At 46.1% G+C, this 27740-nt stretch overlaps 1 protein-coding gene and 1 pseudogene across 1 annotated transcript; both read left to right on the top strand.

Annotated features, from left to right (window-relative positions):
• On the top strand, window positions 1-23164 carry TMEM204 (transmembrane protein 204). Its single transcript, XM_068117824.2, has 3 exons — window positions 1-612; window positions 993-1148; window positions 21775-23164. The coding sequence occupies exons 1-3, from the start codon at window positions 288-290 to the stop codon at window positions 22017-22019; spliced, it is 726 nt and encodes a 241-aa protein (XP_067973925.1). The 5' UTR covers window positions 1-287; the 3' UTR covers window positions 22020-23164.
• Window positions 6639-8949, top strand: LOC144891940 (uncharacterized; annotated as a pseudogene).
• Window positions 23165-27740: the final 4576 nt, after the last annotated feature.

The following is a 27740-nucleotide window of genomic DNA, read 5'->3' as shown; positions in this document are numbered from 1 at the left end:
CACACGTCCTCTCCTGCTCTGTCAGAAGCCACTTTGGCTACTCCGTTGGAACCTTGCTGCTGCAGTTTGTCTTCAACAGATAGAGAGGGTAAAAATATATAAATACTCCTGTGGCCTTTGTTGCTGCAGTCTGCAAACCTCTGATCTCGATGCTTACAACCACATAGCACCTCTGTTCTTGATCATTGGACCCCAACGAAGACCATTACCATCCCCCAAGCTGTCGTTCCTACCGACATAGCTTGGGCCTTTCAGTGAATCTGTTGCCCAGGGATGGACTCCATCACATGGCTACCACTACAGAGGCCGCAGAACGTGGCACCCTCTACCAGTCGCCCTCCACAAATGGTCGAAGGGGTCCAGCCATGGTCCTAAACCGCCGACTGGTTGTCTTGGCCGTCGTTGCAGCCTGCGTTTCACTCGTCCTGAACAATGCCGCGGCTTTAACGGCCGCCTGGGTACGGCAGAGAGTCGAGGATGAACGGCGCAGGAGCGTGGGTCTTTGGCGGTTTTGTTGGCTGGACCCAGCACCACCTGGCGAATCACCTTGCCAGACGCTAGGATGGGGAGCGGACTTATCTGGCTTCAGGGAGTCTCATGTTACCGTTCGATGTAAGTCGTGGTATTTTGGGTTGTCCAGCTGTACTGCCTAATTATGCTGGAACTCCAACGTGGTCAATGGACCTTTCCTCACCTTAGACTAAATATATTTGCCTTTCAAATGATATGTTTGCACCTGTGATGTCACACTGACCAACTGATGAGTCCAGCTGATGCAGAACAAGCTCAACTATCACTAATTTGGAGATATTTCCATCAAGAAAGCTTTCTGGTGTCTATGAAAAGCTTGGCTTTTTGTCCCTGCTGCAAACATTGTGTAAGGAAACACCATGGCAGCTTTACTCTAGGTTGTGTAAGTTCATCAAGTTGTTGCTGTTGTTGTTGCCATTCACCTGTTGAATCGGTGTGTTTGTTGCTGTTTAATCCACCAGTGCAGTTTGACATGATGCGCGCCTGCAACCTCATCGCATCGGCCGCCTTGATGCTTGGTCTGCTGCTGGGCCTACTAGGCCGCGCCCGCTGCCGCGTTACACCGGCTAACTCCGACTGGTGGGAAGAGGCAATGGCTGCGATGTTTCAGCTGGCCTGTGAGTTTATCGGGCGTGGTGCAACATTGCACGTCATGTCGCTTAACCTTGTCATGCAGTCCTGAAGGCCCTTTAGGAAATTCTGTGGGTAACTTAAATCGTTCCGTGTTTTCTGTCCCTCATCTCCTTGAGATGCCACATCTCAAGTTTGCTGCACCCCAAACAAACTCCCCATGAAGACCATAAGGCATACCACTATTGATGCAACATTGACATTTTTTTCAGTATTAATGTGTTTCTTGCTGCATAAAGACAAACTAGAATAGGAACATAAGGAACCAAAAGCGTACAACTCAATATGACTCACAGGGGCCAGGGGAGTGGGCCTTAGAAGTGGGTTATGGCCTGGGAGCGAGGCAGCCTCTGGCAAAGAGAGGATCTCAGCCCCCTGAAGCCCATCGCTAATATTAGCGGAAGGTTGGGGAGAGGCGAGTGGTGGCTAAAAATACGGCGCCTCTTGGGCGACAGGATATCCTTTAGGCCTGTAGTGCAGGATGCAGTGTGCTGGAGGAAGTTGTTACTTGGTGGGGCAGCATGAGGTCCTGAGAAACAGACACGATAAAGAGAATGGATGCAAGTGGATGCACAGAGAATGTGAAATCTTAAAATGTGTCGCGTAATAACTACTTTCACAGAGGAATGCTTCTCGTTGATTTTCAAATGGTTCTAATTTGCCACCGTTCAATAGAAGTTGAAGGAGACGCCAACGACATTCACCATGCCAACGCATGGCACGGCCAAAGCTCACCTTGGCACAATTCAGCATGTGGGACCACAGGTCACTGTGCCGCCACTGTGTAGCCCCACCTTATTTCCATGTGGCCAACGCTCACCTCCGCACAAGCCTACTGTGGCACAAACATGGCCACAAAGGTTGTGGTTTGTAAGAATCATGGGGTTGCCCCAATGGGTTCAAACCAGGAAGTGCTTTAAACCTGGAACCTGTTCAGTTGTGCAATCCTAAGCAACGATCAGATCATGAAGAATGCCCTATACAGAGCATCGGTGGTGCCAAAGCTGTTTCCATGGCTAAGGTTACAATCCGGGATGCCACAACCAACACAGGAAGTCCACTCCGACACAGGAAGTCAGTGCAGAAATTTTCAATTTGGCCAAGGTGACTGCAATAGTACACCTACTCTTCACAAAGGACAACATGGGATATTTAAACGTCCACAAACTAATACTGATAGATGGTACACCCACTTTATCATCCAACCAAGGGACGGCACACACATTGATGAACCACCCTCTCTGTGAAACACCAGGATGACAGTTTAAACCTAGGTCGGGATTCAAACCCAAGCTAGACTGTTTAGAGGTGAGTGTGCGTACCTCTCGCCATACTACCTGCCCGAAGCAGAGACCTCAACATTCGGTGGAGAAATTTCATCAACCAATCATCATGATTACGTCATCATTATTAAAAAAAAAATTCACAATTTGCATTTATACCCTGTCTTGGTGTAAATGTATTTTGTGAGTGTAAAACATCTCTTTAAGAGTTAATTATATTAGACAAAATAGTAAAGTATTATTATTTAATGCACATTCATTGTAGTATTCCTCGGCAAAGATAAACTGGGATGAAATAAATCAGAAGGAAACGCTAAAAGCATGCTGTCAGAACTTGGGAATCTTGAGTTCGGATTAAAAGGCCGATAAAGCCGGATTGTAAGTGGTGGATGCAAAGCCGGTAAAAGGCCTGTTCCCAGCAGATCGTCATGCGGCTGCACAGAGGGGATGTTAGATAGACGTTGAGATTTGCGTGGAACGTACAGACGGAATGTATCTGTGGGAATCCGAGGAAGCCAGACCTTGAAAAGGCTTGAAAATAATGTTTCATGTTTTAAAACTTTTCTAAACATTCAGAAAACCAGTGCTGATCTGTGTACGCCTTCAGGTGATTGATCCGTGCACACTTTTAGGCAAGTGATGCACCTTCAGGCGGATGATCCGAGGGTGCCTTCAAGCATGTGATCCATGCGTCTTCAGGCAAATGATCTGTGCGCACCTTCAGGTGGCCGAACCATGCGCGCTTTCAGGCAACTGATGTGACTTCAGGCAGCTGATGATCTGTGCACTCTTTAGGTGGCTGATCCATGCACCTTCAGGTGGCTGATCCATGCGCCTTCAGGCAGCTGATCCGTGCGCCTTCTGGTGGCTGATCCGTGCGCCTTCAGGTGACTGATCCGTGCGCCTTCAGGTGGCTGATCCGTGCACCTTCAAGTGGCTGATCCATGCACCTTCAGGTGGCTGATCCATGCACCTTCAGGCAGTTGATGATCTGTGCACTCTTTAGGTGGCTGATCCATGCACCTACAGGTGGCCGGACCTTGCGGGCTTTCGGGCAACTGATGTGAGTTCAAGTGGATGATCTGTGTACGCCTTCAGGTGGCTTATCCGTGTACGCCTTCAGGTGGCTGATCCGTGCGCCTTCAAGCAACTGATGTGACTTCTGGCGGATGATCCGTGCACCTTCAGGTGGCTGATCCGTGCGCCTTCAGTCAAATGATGTGACTTCAGGTGGCTTATCCATGCGCCTTCAGGCGGATGATCCATGCGCCTTCAGGTAGCTGATCCGTGCGCCTTCAGGTGGCTGATCCGTGTGCCTTCAGGCAGCTGATCCGTGCACCTTCAGGCGGCTGATCCGTGCACCTTCACGCAGCTGATCCGTGCGCCTTCAGGCAGCTGATGATCTGTGCACTCTTTAGATGGCTGATCCATGCACCTTCAGGTGGCTGATCCATGCACCTTCAGGTGGCTGATTCGTGCACCTTCAGGCAGCTGATCCGTGCGCCTTCAGGTGGCTGATCCGTGCTCCTTGAGGCGGATGATCCGTGCGCCTTCAGGTGGCTGATCCGTGCACCATCAGGCAGCTGATCCGTGTGCCTTCAGGTGGCTGATCCGTGCGCCTTCAGGCAGCTGATGATCTGTACACTCTTTACGTGGCTGACCCATGCACTTTCAGGTGGCTGATCTGTGCGCCTTCAGGTGGCTGATCCATGCGCCTTCAGACAGTCGATCCGTGTGCCTTCAGGCAGCTGATCCGTGCGCCTTCAGGCAGCTGATCCATGCGCATTCAGGCAGCTGATCCATGCGCATTCAGGCAGCTGATCCGTGCGCCTTCAGGCAGCTGATCCGTGCACCTTCAGGCAGTTGATCCATGCGCCTTCAGGCAGCTGATCCATGCGCCTTCAGGCAGCTGATCTGTGCGCCTTCAGGCAGCTTATCCGTGCGCCTTCAGGTGGCTGATCCGTTCGCCTCAGGCAGCTGATCCGTGCACCTTCAGGTAGCTGATCCATGCACCTTCAGGCATCTGATCCATGCGCCTTCAGGCGGCTGATCCATGCACCTTCAGGTGGCTGATTCGTGCACTTTCAGGCAGCTGATCCGTGTGCCTTCAGGTGGCTGATCCGTGTGCCTTGAGGCAGATGATCCATGCGCCTTCAGGTGGCTGATCCGTGCACCATCAGGCAGCTGATCCGTGTGCCTTCAGGTGGCTGATCCGTGTGCCTTGAGGCAGATGATCCATGCGCCTTCAGGTGGCTGATCCATGCACTTTCAGGTGGCTGATCTGTGCGCCTTCAGGTGGCTGATCCATGCGCCTTCAGACGGTCGATCCGTGTGCCTTCAGGCTCATTGTAAATAACTCCATATGGGGAAGAAGTGTTGTTAACGATGACGTCATTGGTGCCATAATTATGACGTCATAATTCGACAGGGACAACGCTTACCGGTAGTCTGATCAGTTTGAAATACATTGAGCATGATCTATGCAACAATTATATTAGAGAATATAAATTTATGATGTCGTCGCTCACGTGGTCTGGCAGCCATAATCCATGTGCCTTCAGGCAGCTGATCCATGCACCTTCAGGCAGCTGATCCATGCGCATTCAGGCAGCTGATCCTTGCGCATTCAGGCAGCTGATCCCTGCGCCTTCAGGCAGCTGATCCGTGCACCTTCAGGCAGCTGATCCATGCGGCTTCAGGCAGCTGATCCGTGCGCCTTCAGGCAGCTGATCCGTGCGCCTTCAGGCAGCTGATCTGTGCGCCTTGAGGCAGCTGATCTGTGCGCCTTCAGGTGGCTGATCCGTTCGCCTTCAGGCAGCTGATCTGTGCACCTTCAGGCAGCTGATCCGTGCACCTTCAGGCATCTGATCCATGCGCCTTCAGGCGGCTGATCCATGCACCTTCAGGTGGCTGATCCGTGTGCCTTGAGGTGGATGATCCATGCGCCTTCAGGTGGCTGATCCGTGCACCATCAGGCAGCTGATCCCTGCGCCTTCAGGCAGCTGATGATCTGTGCACTCTTTAGCTGGCTGATCCATGCACCTTCAGGTGGCTGATCTGTGCGCCTTCAGGCAGCTGATCCGTGCGCCTTCAGGTGGCTGATCCGTGTGCCTTCAGGCAATTGATGATCTGTACACTCTTTCGGTGGCTGATCCGTTCGCCTTCAGGCAGCTGATCTGTGCGCCTTCAGGCAGCTGATCCGTGCACCTTCAGGCGTCTGATCCATGCGCCTTCAGGCGGCTGATCCATGCACCTTCAGGTGGCTGATCCGTGTGCCTTGAGGTGGATGATCCGTGCGCCTTCAGGTGGCTGATCCGTGCACCATCAGGCAGCTGATGACCTGTGCACTCTTTAGCTGGCTGATCCATGCACCTTCAGGTGGCTGATCTGTGCGCCTTCAGGCAGCTGATCCGTGCGCCTTCAGGTGGCTGATCCATGTGCCTTCAGGCAACTGATGATCTGTACACTCTTTCGGTGGCTGATCCATGCACTTTCAGGTGGCTGATCTATGCGCCTTCAGGTGGCTGATCCATGCGCCTTCAGACGGCCGATCCGTGCGCCTTCAGGCAGCTGATCCATGTGCCTTCAGGCAGCTGATCCGTGTGCCTTCAGGCTGCTGATCCATGTGCCTTCAGGCTGCTGATCCGTGTGCCTTCAGGCAGCTGATTCATGCGCATTTAGGCAGCTGATCCGTGCGCCTTCAGGCAGCTGATCCGTCGCCTTCAGGCAGCTGATCCATGCGCCTTCAGGCAGCTGATCCGTTCTCCTTCAGGCGGTTGATCCGTGCACCTTCAGGCGGATGATGATCTGTGCACTCTTTAGATGTCTGATCCATGCACCTTCAGGTGGCTGATCCATGCACGTTCAGGTGGCTGATCCATGCACCTTCAGGTGGCTCATCTGTGCGTCTTCAGGTGGCTGATCCGTGCACCTTCAGGCAGCTCATCTGTGTGCCTTCAGGCAGCTGATGATCTGTGCACTATTTAGGTGGCTGATCCATGCACCTTCAGGTGGCTGATCTGTGCGCCTTCAGGCAGCTGATCCGTGCACCTTCAGGTGGCTGATCCGTGCGCCTTCAGGCAGCTGATGATCCGTACACTCTTTAGGTGGCTGATCCATGCACTTTCAGGTGGCTGATCTGTGCGCCTTCAGGTGGCTGATCTGTGCGCGTTCAGGTGGCTGATCCAATGATCCATGCGCCTTCAGATGGTCGATTCTTGCGCCTTCAGGCGGCTGATGATCCGTACACCCTTTAGGCAACTGATCTGTGCGTGCCTTCAGTTTGCCGATCCGCCGTAGTCGCTTTCAGGCGGCCCATCCATGCATCTTTAGGCAACTGATCCGTGCGTGCCTTCAGTTTGCCGATCCGCCGTAGGCGCCTTCAGGCGACCCATCCATGCATCTTTAGGCGGCTGATCCATGCGTATTTAGGTGGCTGATCTCTTCAGGTTTGCATTTCTGTAAATTTGAAGATTTACAGTGCCTTCAGAAAGTATTCACACCACTTGACTTTTTTTTTTTACATTTTGTTGTGTTACAGCCTGAATTTAAAATGGAATAAATTGAGTTTTTTGTTACTGATCTACACATAATACCCCATAATATCAAAGTGGAATTTTTTTACAAATTATTTCAAAATAATTGAAAATGAAAAACTGAAATGTCTTGAATCAAAAAGTGTTCAAACCCTTTGTTATGATACTCCAAATTGATCTCAGGTGCATCCAATTTCCATTAATCATCCTTGAGATGTCTCTACAACTTGATTGGAGTCCACCTGTGGCCAAATTCAATTGATTAGACATGATTTAGAAAGAAACACACCTTTCTATATAAGGTCCCACAGTTGACCCTACCATGTAGTCCAAGGAACTGTCCTTGGAACTCCAAGATATAATTGTGAGGCATATATCTGGGGAAGGGTATACAACAATATCTAGAGCGTTGAAAGTTCCCAAGAGCACAGTGAGTTCCATCATTCGGAAATGGAAAGAATATGGAACTACCCAGACTCTTCCTAGAGCTGGTCGTCCAACCAAACTGAATGACTGGGCAAGAAGGACCTTGGTCAGGGAGGTGACCAAGATCCCAATGACCACTCTTACAGAACAACAGAGTTAATTGGCTGAGATGGGAGAACCTCCTGGAAGGACGACAGTCTCTGCAGCAGTTCACGAATCTCGGATTTATGGGAGAGTGGCTAGACGTAAGCCACTCCTGAGAAAAAGGCACTTGACAGCACACCAGGAGTTTACAAAATGTCATGTTAAGGACTCGGAGCATGGGGCAAAATATTTTGTGGTTTGATGAGATGAAAATTGAAATCTTCGGCCTGAATGCAAAGTGCTGCATCTGGAGGAAACCGAGCACAGCTCATCACCCATTTAACACCATCCCTACCATGAAGCATGGTGGTGGTGGCATCATGCTATGGGGATGCTTTTCAGCAGCAGGGACTGGGAGACTTGTAAGGATAGAGGGAACAATGAGTGGAACCAAATACAGGTAAATACTTGAGGAGAACATGCTTCAGATTGCAAAAGACCTTAGACTGCAGCGAAGATTTACATTCCAACAGGACAATGACCCCAAGCATCCTACTATACTTCACCAAATGTCCGTCCGTCTGTCTGTCTGCACGGATGCGCCGTCTGTCTGTCTGCACGGACGGATGCGTCTGTCTGTTCGAAGGTACCGTAAAAACTGCTGAACCGATCGCAAATATATTTTGGGTGTATAATCCTGGGATCTCCAGGAGTAAAATAGGCTATTTAGTTTTCCCAATTTCCGCTTTAGTCTCCAGCATTCTCAGGTTTGGACTCCCGCATAACATTCGCGTTCGCATAACGTTCATTGTTCTCATTGTGACGATGCACGGACTCGATTGGACTCGGTGACCTTGGATAAAGACCTTTTATAAGGACACGGGTTGAATCCCTGCTTGAGAGAATTCCATCCCCCTCCCCGCCGTTTCTCCAACTCACAATCCCACGATATGCGGAAAGGACGACCCAAAACCAATTATCTTCTTTTCTATTCATATATAAACATCATTAAAAGTAAATAATGACCTCGGCGAAAGTTCAAACGTAGGACAGTTTATATAGGACACGGGTAGTTTATAAGGACACGGATATCCATGGATAGTTTATAAGGACACGGGTTGAATCTCTAAATGAGAGAATTCCACATAGCTATTTGGGCAGTGTATACGCTAACAGATCGCTGTCTCCATCGATCTTGACAAGGCCGTAACAGCTATCGGCTCAAAATCCTTTTAACTGTTGATTTGGTACTTTTTACAATGAAGGAAACATTAACAATGTTGTTAAAAGTTTATTTTGTGATTAATTTGTGATTGGAGATATGTTGTTTGGAATGAAAAAAGAGATATCGAGTTCAAGTGAATGACGACATGCCGTGATGGTTTCTACTTTCTGAACGTGAACTTCGTGGATCGCCATAGGCAGATTCGCCACAGACCCACAGATGTTTCTATGCCTGAACTTATCCGTTTATTTGCGAACGGGTACGTTTTTCATGGAAGTCATTCACGAACTTGCTGTCCATGTCTGATGTCCATGATGTGCGACTTGCTGTCCATGATGTGCGACTGAAGGTGCTACAGGAATGTGGAATCTATTGGTTTCATGCTTTAGCATTCGCCGTATCTGCATTGCCTGTCTGCTTCTGGCCTCCCACCCGTGCGTAGCACGGGTATCTCACTAGTACAGACAAAGCAACAATGGAATGGCTTCAGAACCAGAACGTGAAAGCCCTTGAGTGGCCCAGCCAAAGTCCAGACTTGAATTCCGGGGGAGGTGAGGAGGGAAGTCCAGTACCGTATATAAAGAGAGTCTGGCCATCTTTTGATCACGCGGCTTCGCGACGTCATTGGCCAGACCGTGTCACGTGTTTTCCGGCGGCATTTTGTTACCCATTCAATTACTGATGCGATTACCATCGGATTATCACGCATTAGTGCATTTTATCCTTTTGATTGTGATCGAAATGTTTCGTTGTGTGGCAATGGATATAATTCACGAAATGGACAGCGGTTCTTGAGGAATTTTCAGTTTTATCATACCTGACCAGGCAAAAGGGTCCTTAACTCGGCAAAGTAAATTCCTGGTAAATATTCGCTTGTAAATGTCACATTGAAATCTGGTATCGCAATCGATTGCGACCTTTCATCATATCACGCTCTTCACAGACGAGAGGTCGCGTTTGATTACAGAACGAGGAAAGTTTGATCTCCATAAATCCCCAAATTTATTTTTTGGCCTGCTCAGTATGCCATGTTTCATTCAGGTGTATCAATAACTCAGGATCCATTTTAACAGAGTTAAAAAATAATTCAGTTATTATTATTATTATTATTATTCTCATTCATTAATCATAAAATATTATTCAGCGTTCGTATGTCTGGAACTGTGTTCGTACATTATGTTCTCGATTTACGTACACAGTGCACAAAGTTCGTACATTGTGTTCTCGCTACTGAATCTCGTATCGCTGGCACATGGTTGAACTCTTGGTACATTAAAATGTAATAATTAATTTATTCACAATTGGCTCAAGTCTGCAGGCCCACTTGTAATTCCATAAAATAGTCAATTCCATTTTCTCAATAATAATAATACATTTATTTTGTATAGCACTTTCTTTCTTTTTTTTTAACCCCAACCCCCATGCTACCAAGTTTCTCCCGCTAACCGCCCACCCTTGAACCTCTCTAGCCTGCAACTCTCGTATGGTTAAACTGCCAAAATCAAGACTCTCTGCTCACCTTCGCTCCTTCATTCCTCTTTTCTCCCGCCTCTGGAACAAACTCCCCCACTCCCTTCAATCCCACTCCTCCCTCCAGGTCTTTAAAACACCTGTTCTCACCACCATCTCTTATCTTCCCCCATGCAAAACCTTGATCTTTTCTACCCCTGTTAATTCACCCCAGATCCACTTTTTTGAAATACCAACTTCTTTCCTGGAAGTCCAAGCAGTGTCCATGTGTTTATACCTCTCCTATCACCCCCCCCCCCCCTTTATCGTGCCTCCTCCCCCCACGCCCTCTCCCTCCCACAGATCTCCCGATGTCCCTGTTCTCTACTGTTGTACTTGTGTGCTTCCCTCTCTCTCCCCATATTGTCTCCCGCTCCCTTTATTATGTTTTATGTGTCCGTTGATGTTTTTTGTGATTAATGTTCGCTCTTACATGAGCCTCGATCTTGTATACGAAAAAAAAAAAAAAATCTGATCCTATCCCCTGGATTTCACTCCCATCCATGTCTCAGGTGGGTAAAAAAAAAAAAGGTTGCATAGCGCTGGTTGCTGGTTGGGTAACAAAATTGATGGGACAACCACGTGAGCATGCCAAAGTCTGAAGTCTCGGCCTCGTGTCAGGTGTATACTTATATCTTCTTTATTTATTGGACATCATACAGATGTAAATGAACACTCTTTTTACTCTGTGCAAGTTGCACATCATGTGCAGCTAATTTCCCCTCCCTGCACATTGTCTATATATATATATATATATATATTTTTTTTTTTTTTGTTGTTGTTAACGTTTCTGTACACTGCCCATGAGGCTCGGTTTGCACGCGACTGTCTACAATTCCAGTAGAAGAGACATAATGACTCTTTTATGGGGAAAAAAAATTCGAGTTTGTTTTATCCTCAAAAATAGATCATAGTGAACACACATTTATGTTCAAAGATTGGCCTTCAAAACCTTCCCTTATGGCGGGGAACAGACATCTGTACAAACACACAAACTGATATTGTGCTTTATATGGTAGATGAGGCACTTGGGAGGTCCAATGAGCTTTGCACACTTTTCCCTCATTCAATCTCGCCAGTAATTGAAAATATTGGTCTTCCTCGTTTTAAATAGTCCACTCGTGGTCGAGGAAAATTGGGATGCTTTTCCAGCCAACACTATCGATGGCATTTGAAACTGAAATAGCCAATTGCATCCTGACTTAAGACATAAACTTTAGACTTACTTAAGACATAACTTAAGACTTACTTAAGACATAAACTTAAGACTTACTTAAGACATAACTTAAGACTTACTTAAGACATAAACTTAAGACTTACTTAAGACATAACTTAAGACTTACTTAAGACATAAACTTAAGACTTACTTAAGACTTACTTAAGACATAAACTTAAGACTTACTTAAGACATAACTTAAGACTTACTTAAGACATAAACTTAAGACTTACTTAAGACATAACTTAAGACTTACTTAAGACATAAACTTAAGACTTACTTAAGACATAACTTAAGACCTCCTTTGTCTCTTTAACATCTACTCAAGGTCAAGGAATTGCTGTTGTTGCTTCATGTTCCTTCATCGACATTCTGGGGACGTGGCGTGCAAATACCTTTTTTCATTCTGAAACGTTTCCCCGGGATGTAGGGAGTAGGGAGGCCACTCGTGGGATCATCTCTAACCCCTATAAACATTTGTCCCACAAAAAGTTCTCTGGTTATGTCCGATCATGCTCTTCCCACCACAGCTTCACAGATGTAACTCACGTCATCTCTCATGATGTCAATCAATATCATTTAGCTCTCATGCACCGTCTTCCCCCCAACACCTCTTCGCAGTCCCCATTTAATCGCACGTCCATATGATCTACGCTACTCTCTAGTGCTGTTTGTGACTTTTCCCACCTGTCGATTCGCTCTTCCATGAACTTTAACAGTCTATAAAATGTCGCCGAATCAAGCCCTTTCTGGGGAAACACAAATTGTCACAATTTGGAATGTGGGATTTTTGAAATGATGCAATCCACCCCAGAATGCTTTGCACACATGCGTAGAACCCCCTAGCAACAGCATCCATCAGTGCACGCTAAAATATATTGTGCGTGCGAGATAAGGATTGTTCGGTAAAATGGTCCACAAAGCTTGTAAAACAAGTCGAAGGTACTTGGAAAATAACCTGAGAGAAAGGGGTGTCTTCTGCACAACGAATGAGTTGGAGAACTTTCTCAGATCGCCGACAGGGCTGAGATCTTACAACTGTCTGTACTGCAGACTCCTGATGGTGTGGACGAGTGCAAGGCCCGAATAACTGTGGTCAGGCACTTGCGACCTGAAGAGCTTTCAAATCAACTTTTAAAATGATATTTACAATTAATCATGTTGGGAAGGTGAGGTTGGGGAGAGATGAGGGATCTGTGAGCGCTGTTATAAATATTTTTGGTGTTTGGTACGGGGGCCGCAAGATAAACTAGAACGGCACTAGGTAGACCGCATATCTCCACCACGCTGAACAGTTTACGCTTTGTATCCCACTGATAGGCCGGATCTGGATTCAGATCTGAACCAAAATCGAATCGGCTTCTTCTTGTCACTTACCCAACTCATCCACCAAGTTTTGACCGAATCCGTCCACAACATTTTGAAACATCATGTTAAATATTGTTTTTTGGTTCCATCTCTCAATGGTGAAGAATCACTGATTAAAAAATAGAAAATAATTCCCGAATCCATATTCAGATCTTCACCAAAATCGAATCCATTCGTCTTTGTCACACACCCAACCTGTCCACCAAGTTTCGTCCATATACGTGAATAACTTTTGAGATATCGTGATATAAATAGGTTTTTAGCCCCGATCACTCAATGGTGACGGATCACTTAAAAATTATAGTATCCAGATCTGTATTCAGATCTTCACCAAAATTGAATCGATTCTTCCTTGTCAGACACCCAACCTCTCCACCAGGTTTCGTCCAAATCCGTCCACAGCTTTTTGAGATATCCTGCTATGTATCGTTTTTGGCCCCATCTCCCAATGGTGAAGAATCACTTAAAAATTCTAGTAACCAGATCCGAATCCGGATCTTCACCAAAATCTAATCATTTCGTCCTTGTCACATACACTACATTTTCACCAAATTACGTCCGAATCCGTCCACAACTTTTTGAGATATCTTGTTCAGAGGCAGACAAACAAAGAGGCAGACAGGGGTGAAAACATAACCTCCATCCACCTTTGGTGGTGGAGGTAATTAAACAATTATCGGATACAGATTCGGATATTCACCAAAATATAATCAATTCTACTAACAAGTGCGCGTGCGCGAGCATGTGCGTACGCGTGCGCGAGCATGTGCGTACGCGTGCGTGTGCGTGCGTACGCGTGCGCGAGCATGTGCGTGCGCGAGCATGTGCGTACGCGAGCATGTGCGTACGCGTGCGTGTGCGTGCGTGTGCGCGAGTGCCACCACTCAGTTGTATCAACTGGAAATGGTGGGAACTCAACACCTCACTTCCACAGCTGTTTCTCGTATCTCCTGTCTTTTCATGAGTCCAATTTGCATTCAGGAACACAATTATGCTGAGCCATTCTTAAATTGCCACTCTTTCATTTAAATGCTGAAAATTATGTCAAAAACACTATTCGACTGATATTTCCCCCCAGCAACGGCAGGTTACAAGTTCCCCGGTTATCAGCAGCAAGTCACTGAAAACACATACACAGCGCATGCCCTCGTTTGCGTTTATTCATCATTTCAAAACTTTCGTATTCTAAACACTCAGATTTACCACCTCATGTTTTGTGAAATAAAAAATGCCTCCATGCACAAGGTAGAACTTGGAATTTTATTTCCTTGTATGCCCTCCTCTTTTTTTTCTTCTTTTTTTTGTATACAGAGTCAAGTCTCGTGTAAGAGCTAACACATTACACACGAGAACAGGCACAGACCCATAAAACATACAATAAACAAGAAAGAGCAATTGGAGATTGCAGACCCTGACCAGGACGTGTTTTCAGTGGTTTTTAAAGCTTTTGTGTTAAAACAAATATGGTGGCAGAGCCACGTGACCAATGACGTCATTGGGTTTTTTTCTCCACCAATTTATCCTGAGATGATGCTCAAGAAATTTCATCTTGATCAGATGACGTTTTGTACTTGTCGAATTATGACGTTGTAATGAAGGCACCTATGACATCATCATTAAAATATGTTATTCCACATGGAGAGCTCTTTACAATGAGCTATCTCTCAATTTTTTCTCTGCAGCACTTTCCGAGATATAGAGGTGCAATTTTTTTCGGTTTTTCCAAGATGGCGACCGAACCACGTGACCGATGACATCATCATTTTTTTTTTCTCCACTAATTTATCCCTAGATGATGCTCAAGAGATTTCATCTTGATTGGATGACGTTTTGTACTTGTCGAATTATGACGTCATAATGGAGGAACCTATGACATCATCATTAACATATGTTATTCCACATGGAGAGTTCTTTACAATGAGCCATTTGTCGATTTTTTCTATGCAGCGCTTTCAGAGATATAGAGGTGCAAAGTTTTTTGGTTTTTCCAAGATGGCGCCCTACCACGTGACCTATGACGTCGTAATTGTAATTTAAAAATTATACAGGTGGAGTTGCACCTATGGTGAAAATTTCCTGTCAATCGGACCAACGGTTGCAGAGAAAATCTGTGCGGACAAACAAACAGATAAACAGACAAACAAACAAACGGACTCAAATGCAATAACCTCTCCTCTGGCGAGGGTAATAAAGGGAGCGGGAGACAAGAAGGGGAGAGAAAGAAAAATATACAAGCACAACAACAGTATAAAACAGGGACGTCGGTAGATCTGTGGAAGAGAGAGGGCCGGAGAGGGGGAGGGAAGGCGTACACGGTATAAAACAAAATGACACAACTAGGAATTTCAGGAAAGAAGTTAGAGATTGAAAGAGGTGGATTTGGGGTGTTTTAACGGGGGTTTAAAAGATCAAGGTTTTGGATGGGGGATGGTGGTGAACAGCTGTTTTAAATAAGAGATGGTGGTGAACAGCTGTTTTAAAGACCTGGAGGGAGTAGAGGGATTGAAGAGAGTGAGGGAGTTTGTTCAGGAGGCGGAAGTGAAGAGGAATGAAGGAGTGAAGGTGAGCAGAGAGTCTTGATTTTGGCAGTTTCGCCAGAAGAGGGTTGCTGGCAGATCTTGTGTTTCCTGCAGGAATATTGGGGGGACAGAGCACAGAGAGAGCAGGGGGAGCAAGGCCGGAGAAGCGTCGGTAGAAGACAGAAAGACCACCAACCTGCCTGCGGTGAGTGAGAGAAAGGCCCTCAGAATCACCTTCATCGCGGGAATTTCCAATGATTCTGAATGCTTTGGTTCCAACAGCGTGAAGCCGAGCTCGGTGTGAGGCAGGAGCACCGGCCCAGAGGGGAGAGCAGTATTCCATTGAGCTGCGGATGAAAGCCTTGTATGTGGTGAGGAGCTCAGGTGTGCCAAGGAAGGACTTCGCACGACGGAGGATGCCCAGTCGGCGACTGGCTTTGGAGGCCAGATTTGAAATGTGGTTTTCCCAGGAAAGATCATGGCAGATAGTGAGACCCAAAAGTGAGACTCTTGTGTCCCGGCACTTCCTTCTAAACAGTTTTCCCCAAGCAAGTGCTGAGTACAGGTGCCTTCTGCATTTGGGCTTGGTTCTAAAAAAAGCATCTTTACTGTGAAAAGGAATATGATAATTAAACAGCACAAAGTGAAGGCAAATAAGGAAATTGATGCATCAAAGGTACAAACAAATTATAAAGACTCAGATTTCTTGTGTTTAGGCATTTGCACCAATGTTTCACTTTTCTTCCTGCATATCACAGTAAATGCATGCCTTTAGAAAGTATTCACACCCCTGACGTTTTCACATTTTGTTGTGTTACAGCCTGAATTGAAAATGAATTAAATTTAGATTTTTGTCACTGATCTACACATAATACCACATAATGTCAGTGTAATTTAATTTTTTTTATAATTTCCTCCAAGTTAATTAAAAGTGAAATCCAGAAATATCTAATTTACATTAAGTATTCAACCCCCTGAGTTAATACTTTGTAAAAGTGCCTTTGGCAGCGATTACAGCTTTGAGTCTTCTTGGGTTTGTCTATTAGCTTCTGCACATCTGGATTTGGGGTTTCTCCCATTCTTCCTTACATATTTGCTCAAGCTCTGTCAAGTTTGATGGGGAGCGTCGGTGAACAGCAATCTTCAAGTCCTTCCACATATTCTCAATGGGATTCAAGTCTGGGCTTGGGCTGGGTCACTCAAGGACTTTCACGTTCTTGTTCTGAAGCCATTTCAGTGTTGCTTTGGCTGTAAGCTTCGTGTTATTGACCTGTTGGAACCTAAATCTTCGCCACAGTCTTAGTTCTTTTGAACTCTAAAGCAGGTTCTCCTCAAGGATTTGCCTGCATTTGGCTCCATTCATTTTTCCCTCGACCCTTCCAGGTCTCCCAGCCCCTGCCACTGAAAAACATCCCCATAGCATGATGCTGCCACCACCATGCTTTACGGTACGAATGGTGTTAGATGGGTGATGAGCTGTGCTCGGTTCACGCCAGATGTAGCGCTTTGCATTCAGGCCAAAGAGTTCAATTTTCATCTCATGATACCACAGAATCTTTACCTCATGCTCTTAGAGTCTTTCATGTGCCTATTTGCAAACTCCAGGTGTGCTGTCAAGTGTCTTTTTCTCAGGAGCGGCTTCCATCTGGCCACTCTCCCATAAAGCCTAGATTTATAGAGTGCTGCAGAGACTGTCGTCCTTCCGGCAGGTTCTCCCATCTCAGCTGAGGAACTCTGTAGTTCTGTCAGAGTGGTCATTGGGTTCTTGGTCACTTCTCTGACCAACGACCTTCTTGCCCAGTTACTCAGTTTGGTCGGACAGTCAGCTCAAGTAAGAGTCTGGTTAGTTCCATATTCTTTCCATTTTCTAATGATGAAGCTCACTGTGCTCTTGGGAACTTTCAACACTCCAGAAATTGATCATTTCTCAGGTCTTTGCCCCCTCATAATTTTATCTCAGAGTTCAATGGCCATTTCCTTGGACTTCATGGTAGAGTTTCTGCTCTGACATTCACTGTCAACTGTGGGACCTTGTATAGAAAGGTATGTGTCTTCCTAAATCATGTACAATCAATTGAATTGGCCACAGGTGGACTGATCCAATCAACGTTATCTATGACGTCATGATTATAATTTTAAATAAATAGCACCGCAAAGTGGGCGTAACCCCTCAGCCCATGCATGGTGAAAGGAAGCAATGATGATAATTTGTTATTTGAAGCGAAGTTGTATACCGAGTAGGATCTTGCAGTAAAGAAATTTTCGCCCATGAACCCATGAACCCATTTCGCGCCCATGAACCTTCCTCTACTCAACCCCAACACACACTGCAAAAATGGATTTAATCGGACAAGCCGTTCTGCTCGAAATTGACGGGAACCAATTTCAAGATGGCTGCCGTAGCGGCCATATTGAAAATGGCAGCATGCCCATGAACCTTCCTCCACTCAACCCCAACACACACTGCAAAAATGGATTTAATCGGATAAGCCGTTCTGCTCGAAATTGACGGAAACCAATTTTAGATGGCTACCGTGGCGGCCATATTGAAAATCGCAGCGCACCCATTTTCGAAAGGAACCGTCCTCTACTCAATCCCAACACACACTGCAAGCATGGATTTAATCGGACAAGCCGTTCTGCTCAAAATTGATGGAAACCAATTTCAGATGGCTACCGTGGCGGCCATATTGAAAATCGTAGCGCGCCCATTTTCGAAAGGCACCTTCTTCGACTCAACCCCAACACACACTGCAAAAATGCATTTAATCGGACAAGCTGTTCTGCTTGAAATTGACGGAAACCAATTTCAAGATGGCTGCCATGGCAGCCATATTGAAAATGGCAGCACGCCCATGAACCTTCCTCCACTCAACCCCAACACACACTGCAAAAATGGATTTAATCGGACAAGCCGTTCTGCTCGAAATTGACGGACACCAATTTCAAGATGGCTACCGTGGCGGCCATATTGAAAATCTCAGCGCGCCCATTTTCGAAAGGAACCGTCCTCTACTCAACCCCAACACACACTGCAAATATGGATTTAATCGGACAAGCCGTTCTGCTCAAAATTGACAGAAACCAATTTCAAGATGGCTACCGTGGCGGCCATATTGAAAATCACAGCGCGCCCATTTTCGAAAGGAACCTTCCTCGACCCAACCCCAACACACACTGCAAACATGGATTTAATCGGACAAGCCATTCTGCTCGAAATTGACGGAAACCAATTTTAGATGGCTGCCGTGGCGGCCATATTGAATATCGCAGCGCGCCCATTTTCGAAAGGCACCTTCTTCGACCCAACCCCAACACACACTGCAAAAATGCATTTAATCGGACAAGCTGTTCTGCTTGAAATTGACGGAAACCAAAAGTTGACGGACGCCCGGACGCCCGCCCGGACTCCCGGACGACAATACCCCTTAGCCCATTGGGCTGAGGGGTGAAAACTATAGGAGGAGGCGCTGTTATAGTGAAAATTTCTTGGCAATCGGACCAACGGTTGCAGAGAAAAACATACTTATTCTGTGCGGACAAGCAGACAAACACAGATGAAAGATCACTCATAGAGCGACACTTGGCAAAAGAGATCAAAGTAAAATGGCACTCAGTAGAGCATCCTTTTGACCTCACAAATAATTGGTGGTTGAATTCAGTTAGCTGACATGCAAATCGTCTTCAAATGTTAAGTTAATCGGATGAAAATTGACCGTTTTAGAAATTTGGCCTGTGCTTACTTTTTGGTCTATGCTGACTTCAAAAATAGTTGGTGGTTGAATTCAGTGACCAGATATGCAAATCCTATTCAAATTTCAAGTCAATCTGATGAAAATTGAGGATTTTAGAAATTTGAAAAGGTGGGTGACCATAGGCCTATGTTGACCTTTTGGCCTATGTTGGTCTCAAAAATAGTTGGTGGTTGAATTCAGTTCACTGATATGCAAATTCTATTCAAATTCGAGTCAATTGGATGAAAATCGAGGATTTTGGAAATTTGAAAAAAGTAGTTGACCTTTGACCTATGTTGACCTTTTTGACCTCAAAAAGAAATGGGATTTTGTCAGACCAACCACTCTACCATTTGGTGAGGTTTCGTGAATATCGGTTTAAAATCGTGACCTGTAGGTAAGTATAAGTGAGCGGACAGACAAACAAACAAAGACACACAAACAAACACACAAACCGGAGTGATCAACATACTTGTCAAATAAATAAATAAATAAATTTTTGCCGAGTAACAAACAGACCCAAATGCAATACCCTCTGTCTCCTCTGGCTCGGGTAAAGATGCTAACTTAATGATGATAGCTCGAATTCGCTCTGTTAACATGAAATGTGGGAATAGCAACAACAACAACAATGTCACAATCGCTTTGTTTTCGACTTCGGTTTAAAAGTACCAGCTCCACGCCTTAACGTTTGTTTTTCACTTCGAATCATAAACTCAGGGAGCGCTTTAGTGTTGCCCAGCAACTCATTAGAATGTAAACAATGGTTGTATTTTGTAACCTTTGACTTTTTTTTCCATTAATTACTATAGAAATGAACTGTTAAATAATAAAAGCCTCATTCTTCATTTACTTTTATTTATTTATCTGCTTGTAGAATGAAAACATAATCCACTTCATCAAATATATAAAGCTTATATTTATTATGTTTGTAGGTAGGGTGTATTGAACACTGCTGTTTGTGTGTGTGTATGTGTGTGTGTGTGTGTGTGCGTGTGTGTGTGCGTGTGTGTGTGTGTGTGTGTGTGTGTGTGTGTGTGTGTGCGTGTGTGTGTGTGTGTGTGTGTGTGTGTACGTATATGTGTGTGTGTGTGTATGTGTGTGTGTGTGTGTGTGTGTGTGTGTGTGTGTGTGTGTGTGTGTGTACGTATATGTGTGTGTGTGTGTATTTGTATGTGTATGTATGTATGTGTGTGTGTGTGTGTATTTGTATGTGTATGTATGTATGTGTGTCTGTGTATATGTGTGTGTGTGTTTGTATGTGTATATATGTATGTATGTATGTGTGTGTGTGTGTTTGGTTGTGTGTATGTGTGTGTGTGTGGGTGTTTGTGTTTTTGTTTATGTATGTGTGTTTGTTTGTGTGTTTGGTTGTGTTTTTTTGTGCATGTGTTTGGTTGTGTGTATGTTTGTGTGTGTGTGTGTGTGTGTGTGTTTGTTTGTGTGTTTGTTTGTTTGTATTTGGTTGTGTGTGTGTGTGTGCGCATGTGTTTGGTTGTTTGGTTGTCTGTGTGTGTGTTTGTTTGTATTTGGTTGTGTGTGTGTGCATGTGTTTGGTTGTTTGTTTGTCTCTGTGTGTGTTTGTTTGTGTGTGTGTGTGTGTGCGTGTGTGTGCCTGTGTTTGGTTGTTTGTTTGTCTGTGTGTATGTTTGTTTGTTTGTGTGTGTATGTGTGTGTGTGCGTGTGTTTGGTTGTTTGTTTGTCTGTGTGTATGTTTGTGTGTGTGTGTGTGGAATCTGTGCAAGGTTTTAAGATACCACACGTTGGCCTTGAAGGTCGTTGTGAGGTCACCAAAAGCCACTATGGAGTGCATATTGGGATGTGGGGTCACACTGCGACGAAAACCTCACCCAGCCTACCAGGTATCCTTCCCTCTACCCTCCTCTCTCCTCCCCGCAACTCTGGTGGATTTCCCAGTAATATATGTCGATCCATGAAGCCACATTTTGTCGACGATCACCTGCAAAACTCTGCTATGACTCACACGTCTGTCAATTCAATAAGTGCAGCAGCTTTTCAATCATGTGCAGTGAGGTTTGTTGGTGCAGGTGAAGATATGCAGAAGATGAGGTTTTTGATCGGGAACTTGGTCTGCGCGCCATGTATCTTTTCCTGTTTTCCTATTTCTGTGCTGGACGTTCCCGCCAAATATAGAAGCTTGTGATCGGGAACCACGTGGTCTGACAATGCACATGTACGAGCATGAACCACAAATCACATTCATTTGTAACTCTGTTCAGCATAAATTTGTGACTGTTTTGAGACCTTTGTTTCAATCGTACCTCCACCTGAATGTGTAATTACCTGAGGTTATGTTGTCATCCCTGTCTGTCTGTCTGTCTGTCTCTTTGTCTGTATGTGAACAAGATATCTCAAAGTTATGGACGGATTGGGACGAAATTAGGTGGACAGGTTGGGTGTGTGACAAGGACCAATTGATTTGATGTTGGTGAAGATCCGGATATCAGAATTTTAAAATGATTCTTCAACATTGAGAGATGGGAATTTGATCCACGAGCGGGACAAAAATGAGTAAAATGGGGAAGCCAAAGCTTTGGGTTTTGAACCGTTAGATGTAAGGAGGGCAGGTGTTGTTATTGAATGGAGATGCGAGCACGGGTGCCTGAGAGCGAGGTAGGCCCACACAAAGTTTGCCTTTTTGGCTTCACACGTTCCGGTTTCCAAAAACATGACCGTTCCTTCTCTCCCCATAGGTTTCGCACTGCTCATTGGCCTGGCGACGTTCTACCGCGTCGGCCCGTACACCCAGCTATCGTGGTCGTGCTACGTGCAGATAGCGGCGTGCCTCTTCGCCACAGCCGCCGCCGCCCTGCTCCTCTGGGACGCCATGCGCCTGTCAGAAGAATGTCTTCCACGCCAGGTCATCGTCGTGAGGCACGCTGCGCCGCGCCGCCACCGTCGTTGCCGTCAGAACGAGTACGTCGAGACGCCGTGCTAGGCTTGGGCCCAGTTCGGTGTTCTAGGCCCGGGCCCAGTTCGGTGTTCCAGGCCCGGGCCCAGTTCGGTGTTCTAGGCTTGGGCCCAGTCCGGTGTTCTAGACCTGGGCTCTAGGCCCAAGGTTGCTGTACGCCACGGAGTCCTTTCGCCACTTACGGCCATTTTTTTTCATCAAATCGGGCCAAGATTTTTCGCGTACCTGTGGATTGGTATTTATTGGTGCTCCATCGGTGGCAACCGCAACTATCCGGCAATCAAAAGGAACACTGGCTTTAGGTCATGTTTGAGGTTGCATTGCTTATGTGGATGGAAATAAGATTTCTCCATGAAGTATCTCCGTTGGCCTATTCCCCATACCTGCTGACGTTTCCCATGGAGGAAGGAACAGCCACAGCAATTGTTGCAACGTCGCCAGATGGATGACCCGGTATTTAAAAAGAATCAAGCAATTGGAAATGACATTCAAATCTGTCCAGACTTATTGTCTCTCTGTTATTTAAAAACACTATTGTACCACTTCTATATATACCACTTACATACATACATATATATATATATATATATATATATTTATATATATATATAGTATACAAGGCGCAAGGCTGTGGCGGGGGACTTCGAGGGGGAGACGAAGGGAATAGGGTCATGTGGTTTGCTGATTTTGCACTTTGCACAGTCAAACCGGATCAAACTTCACTGCTCCTGAACAAATAGGTTAGACTTGGCTTCGTGTTGCAAACTTTTCTTCGCCATGGAATGCACCAGCGTTTGACTTTCCTCCAAGAACAAAACTTTCACCGTAAAGGTTTCACCAAACTAGTCAGAAACGCACACACATGGCGGAGGGGCCTTTTTGGGGCCTTCGAGACATGGCGGAGGAATTTTTGCCGCCATGTTGAGGGCTAACTGGTTGCCCGCTGGTTCTGCAGAAGGCCGCCGGTTGCTGTGGCAGGTGCGCTTGTGGCAGGTGCGCTTGCTGAACCGAAATGCTTTTTGGCGTCTTTAAATCCCTTCGATAGACACTCCTGGTGCTAAGATGCAGAAAACCCGGACAGTCTGGAAGGCCCTGCCCTGATGCTGCCCCCTGGTGTGCAATGTTGTTTTACATTCCACTCATTTAGTATAAATAAAGCAAGTTGGACGATGCTGTTGTGTGTTGGTTGTTAGCTTATGATTGAGAAACAACTTATTTAAATCGAATATTATATTTTGAACATGAAGCGGAAGACGAGTCCTTCGTTCTCCCGTACTTGGCCTCCGAATTCGTCCCGATCGCACATGCACAGAGAGGAGCGAGATCATTTTTCAGTCTCTCTGTCTGTCACAGTCAAACAAAATTGAAAATCATTCCAAACAGGAAACTTACTGTGTTTAATGCTTCAGTCACATTTGGCTCGGCGGCCGTAGGGTCTAAAAAATCTACGGCCACTAGCAATTATAGGGCGGCCGCAGTATTTCCACGGTCACACAATGTAGCAGTCACATATGTTTTTATTTTTCGGGTAGCCGCACGGGGTATTTAGAAATTGTGGAGACCGAAAACGTGGGGGTGCCGTACGGTCTTTGATTTGATGTCGCACGGTGACCTTAGGGTGTCCCTGCGGTGGCCATATAATTTTCAAGGCAGACGCAAGGTAGCCTCAAGGTGCCCGCAAGGCGACCGCAGGGGGGCCCTAAGGCGAACGTGCGGCCAGACGGACGGTAACGAGTGGGTATATATACCAGTTCTTTTTCATATGTATAACAGCACTTTCAGTTGTCATGGCTACGGCTTGTCGAATTGCTACGGCCGACCGAGAAATGAAAAAAGTTTTAACTCCGCGCTATAATTCCACGGCGACCCCTACGGCCTGTAAAAGATAGCCATACGCCCTAGGGCCACCCTGAGGCCACCTCAGAAACTCTGCGGCCGCCGCTCGTTTCTGTCAATTTAGGGGGGGTACGGCCGCCGTATCCTAGCCGTAGGGCAAATGTGACTGAGGAGTAAGGAAGTCATAAAGGACACAAACAACAGGCACGAGGAGCTAATGTAACGTGTTAAATTAGGTGGTGTAAAAGACGGTGCATCAATGGCGGTAAACTGAAATTTCTTTACTTTTTTTTACAACCTTTAAAATCTTTATTTCATTTCCATTGAATTATATACTTGAACAATGTAAAACACAAATCGCCTTTTTCACAGTTTAAAACCCCTTCCGTTTAGCAGTACTCGGACAAAATATTACGCATTTTACATAATCTCGACCAATCAAATTTGCCGCTCACAGACTCCTCCCATGTCCTTTTCTCTCAAGATGGCACAAAGTAAGGTGTTCTATAAACTCTCTAGTTTATTTATTTTATGTACTGGAATGAGGCTCATAGAAGAGAAAGGTAGATCTGACAATGGGATCGTTCCGTTTAAACTGTTTCTGACACGAGTTGTTTTTTGAGAGTTTTCATATCACGGTAAAATATTTAAACACGACATTGCGGTACATCATATGACCTCGTACTGACACACCGCTTTATGACATCACGCTGACAGGTTGATAAACTTTTCATAGATCCATGTAAAGGCTTTCCTCAAACTTTCCAGATTTTCACTAGGTGGCAGCACAGACAAGTCGATCAGCAGATGCATTTCCACGAGGGGGCAGCACAAAGGGAAGTTATCGAAAACCAAGTTTTGCAGTCGGGCAGTAATCCATTGTGACGTCATCCTCCAGGCTATACCGCAAAGGGGCATTAAGTCCACAGGGCGTCCATTCCTTCCGGCCCGACATGTCCAGACAGCCAATACAAAGATTCTGCCTGAGGCCTGGCTTTTAATTAGTGGATAAGCCCTGTTATTGGTGTGTGATAAAGCTGTTCTGATTGGCCAGGAACAACCAGTTTGTGGAGGCTGTGGTTACGACCCTTTTGCTGCCACCCTTGACGTTACAAAACTATTGGATACATGTACCGCATTCATGGTAATAAAGTACTCACTGAGGAATCATCTCCATTATGATGAAGTACCAAACTGTGACGGTTGCAACAATTTTTGGGGAATTTTGTTGTTTTTCCTTGGTCTGATGATTGTTAAAAGGATGATAAGCTGACTTTCTCCAGACAAGGGTGACTAACCCCTTCATGTGCTCACCCAGCATTCCTCTGGGCTCTCGCTATTACAAAGGCCCTATGCCTTTGTCTGCCCAAGATACAGGGGTAAAGCAAACATGCCAGGAAAAGCTGTCAATCTGATCTTGGCAATCTACAAACATTGAGATAAAGTGAAGCCGATTGATAAAAGCTCAAAAATCAAAAAGACCCAAACAAACCCTGCAAACAGGCCAAGTCAAAACAGGCCATGTCGGCCAATAAACCGTACAACGGAGGACAGTAAAAACAACAAGTCTAATTTGCCTTAAACGCAAAAGGAGAAGCACCAAAGAAGGCCATGGTACAAAGCACGCGACAGGGACCGTTCAGATAACCTTTGGGCCTAGTGGAATCTGCATTCGGCCAAGCCTCTGAACCAGGCCTGACATTTGGCTGCAGTGGCAGCTCTGCGATGCCGGAATAAAATTGGTGTTCCGCTGGTGCAACTCCAAGGAAAGCATTCCATACAAACGCTATTTGCTATCAAAATAAGCCATTTATTCCCAGTTTAAATTCATATTGCTTGCATTGGCGATGCGATTGGAGTGCGATTAATCTTGAAACTATTTTCAAATATTTGTGTCTGTGTGTGCATTACTCTTTCACAGCACCTAGAGCCCTCAAACTTGGATGCAGGGACTTTAGGATCTGGGAAAGGTTTTCAGACACCCCACGTTGGCCCTGTCATCCGTTTTGAGGCCACCAAAGGCCGCTATAAAGTGTATATTGGGATGTGGGGTCAGGAAGTACCTGTTTCTGGCCCTCGAGAAATAGGTAACCAACACGAGGCCAATAACTCCATAGCTTTTCTTTTCAATGTCCGACACGTCCCGAAACCCGCGCCGGGTATCCCGGGTGGAGGTGTATGGGAAGGGTTTGTAAAAGTAAAATGAGATTGTGCTTAAAGGTAATGGAGATATGATATGGCGGTGAGCTGCACTCCTGAAGCACTGGAGGGAAGAGTATGATTGGACAGATACGGGAAAGCGGTTCCGGAGGAGGAAGAAAACGGGGAGACAAAGGAATGCAGGTGAGCAAACATGATGGAAGGATCGCAAACAAGCGGTTTCTGGTATAACCCAATAGTCCTGGAATCATTGGAGATGGGTGGAGGTTTGAAAGGGCAGGTGGTCCAAGACCAGGACCAGATGATAGGTGGCCGGTGAGAAAGCAGCGGGTCAGGTGCCTTGGCCTCTTTATGGATGATGACGCCGAGCAAGGACTTTGCCCAACAGTGGGTTTTTTCTGGCACCATGGTCCCCTTTTTGAAGGAATGTTTTATGGCCGGATGCCCTTCCTGTCGCCAACCCTGTTAGTCACCTATTGCGACACACAGGGAATTACCAGTGAACTGGTACTCAATTTGCCGACCTCGGAAGGATGACATGCTGAGTCAACCGCCCTGAGGTTAATTCAGCGAGCGACCGGGATTTGAACCCAGGATCCTAGGATCCCAAGCCAGTACCCTAACCGCTAAGCCAACACCAGGTACCAGGTGTATGTTGGTGCATTACCACCATCTTCTTGATGCTGATTGTACGACTGAAGATGTTGCACGCCGAGGAGAAGTGGTCCGTGCTCTGCTGTATGTCAGACTGAAATTGAGCAATCAGGAAAAAGGAAGTCAGGAACAGTTACCTCTTGCACCTTTGTTTTAACGTGTAGGCTCCGATGGTTGTTATTGTTGTATAGCCCCAGACAGTTCTCACCGAGACAGCCGATTGATCTCCCAGGAGCAACCCAGAAGTATGCCACATCCAGGATGGTGTACATGCCTTCACGAAGTCGGAGCCACGACAGAGTTAGAGAGAGAGAGAGAGACAAAAGGGAAAGGGCCGGTCCATGGGGACTTCCACGGCAGATAAATCACCACAGTCCATGGGGACCGGTGCCGGTCCATGGGGACCGATGGGCATTCTGACCATGACCACGCTGCCCCGACGAATCCAGGCAGCAGGGAAGAATGGGGAAGATTTGCCCCAGACTTGCGTTGAGCACCGCAAAGAGTCGTCCAGCTTCTCGGGTTAATGAGCTTGCTTGCTCTTAAGCAGATCTCGTCTTTGGAGTCACGAAAGTCATCTGTTAGTATGGCAGAGGACATCATGCAAAAGAGGGCAGGTGTCAGTGCACAGCCTTCCTTGTCTCCATCAGTGACTGAATGATCTCTACTGGTATCGCATCTACTTCCTGTCGCTATATTGACCGGAAGAGTTCTGCGAATTTCTCAACCTGGTTTCATTGATCTCTACTGGTATCGCATCTACTTCCTGTCGCCATATTGACCGGAAGAGTTCTGTCAATTTCTCAACCCGGTTTCATTGATCTCTACTGGTATCGCATCTACTTCCTGTCGCCATATTGACCGGAAGAGTTCTGTCAATTTCTCAACCTGGTTTCATTGATCTCTTCTGGTATCGCATCTACTTCCTGTCGCCATATTGACCAGAAGAGTTCCATCAATTTCTCAACCTGGTTTCATTGATCTCTTCTGGTATCGCATCTACTTCCTGTCGCCATATTGACCAGAAGAGTTCTGTCAATTTCTCAACCCGGTTTCATTGATCTCTACTGGTATCGCATCCACTTCCTGTCGCCATAT

Source organism: Myxine glutinosa, chromosome 5, assembly GCF_964187855.1.
Source record: "Myxine glutinosa chromosome 5, kmMyxGlut1.1, whole genome shotgun sequence".
NCBI lineage: Eukaryota > Metazoa > Chordata > Myxini > Myxiniformes > Myxinidae > Myxine > Myxine glutinosa.
This window is presented reverse-complemented; position numbering and strand designations above follow the sequence as displayed.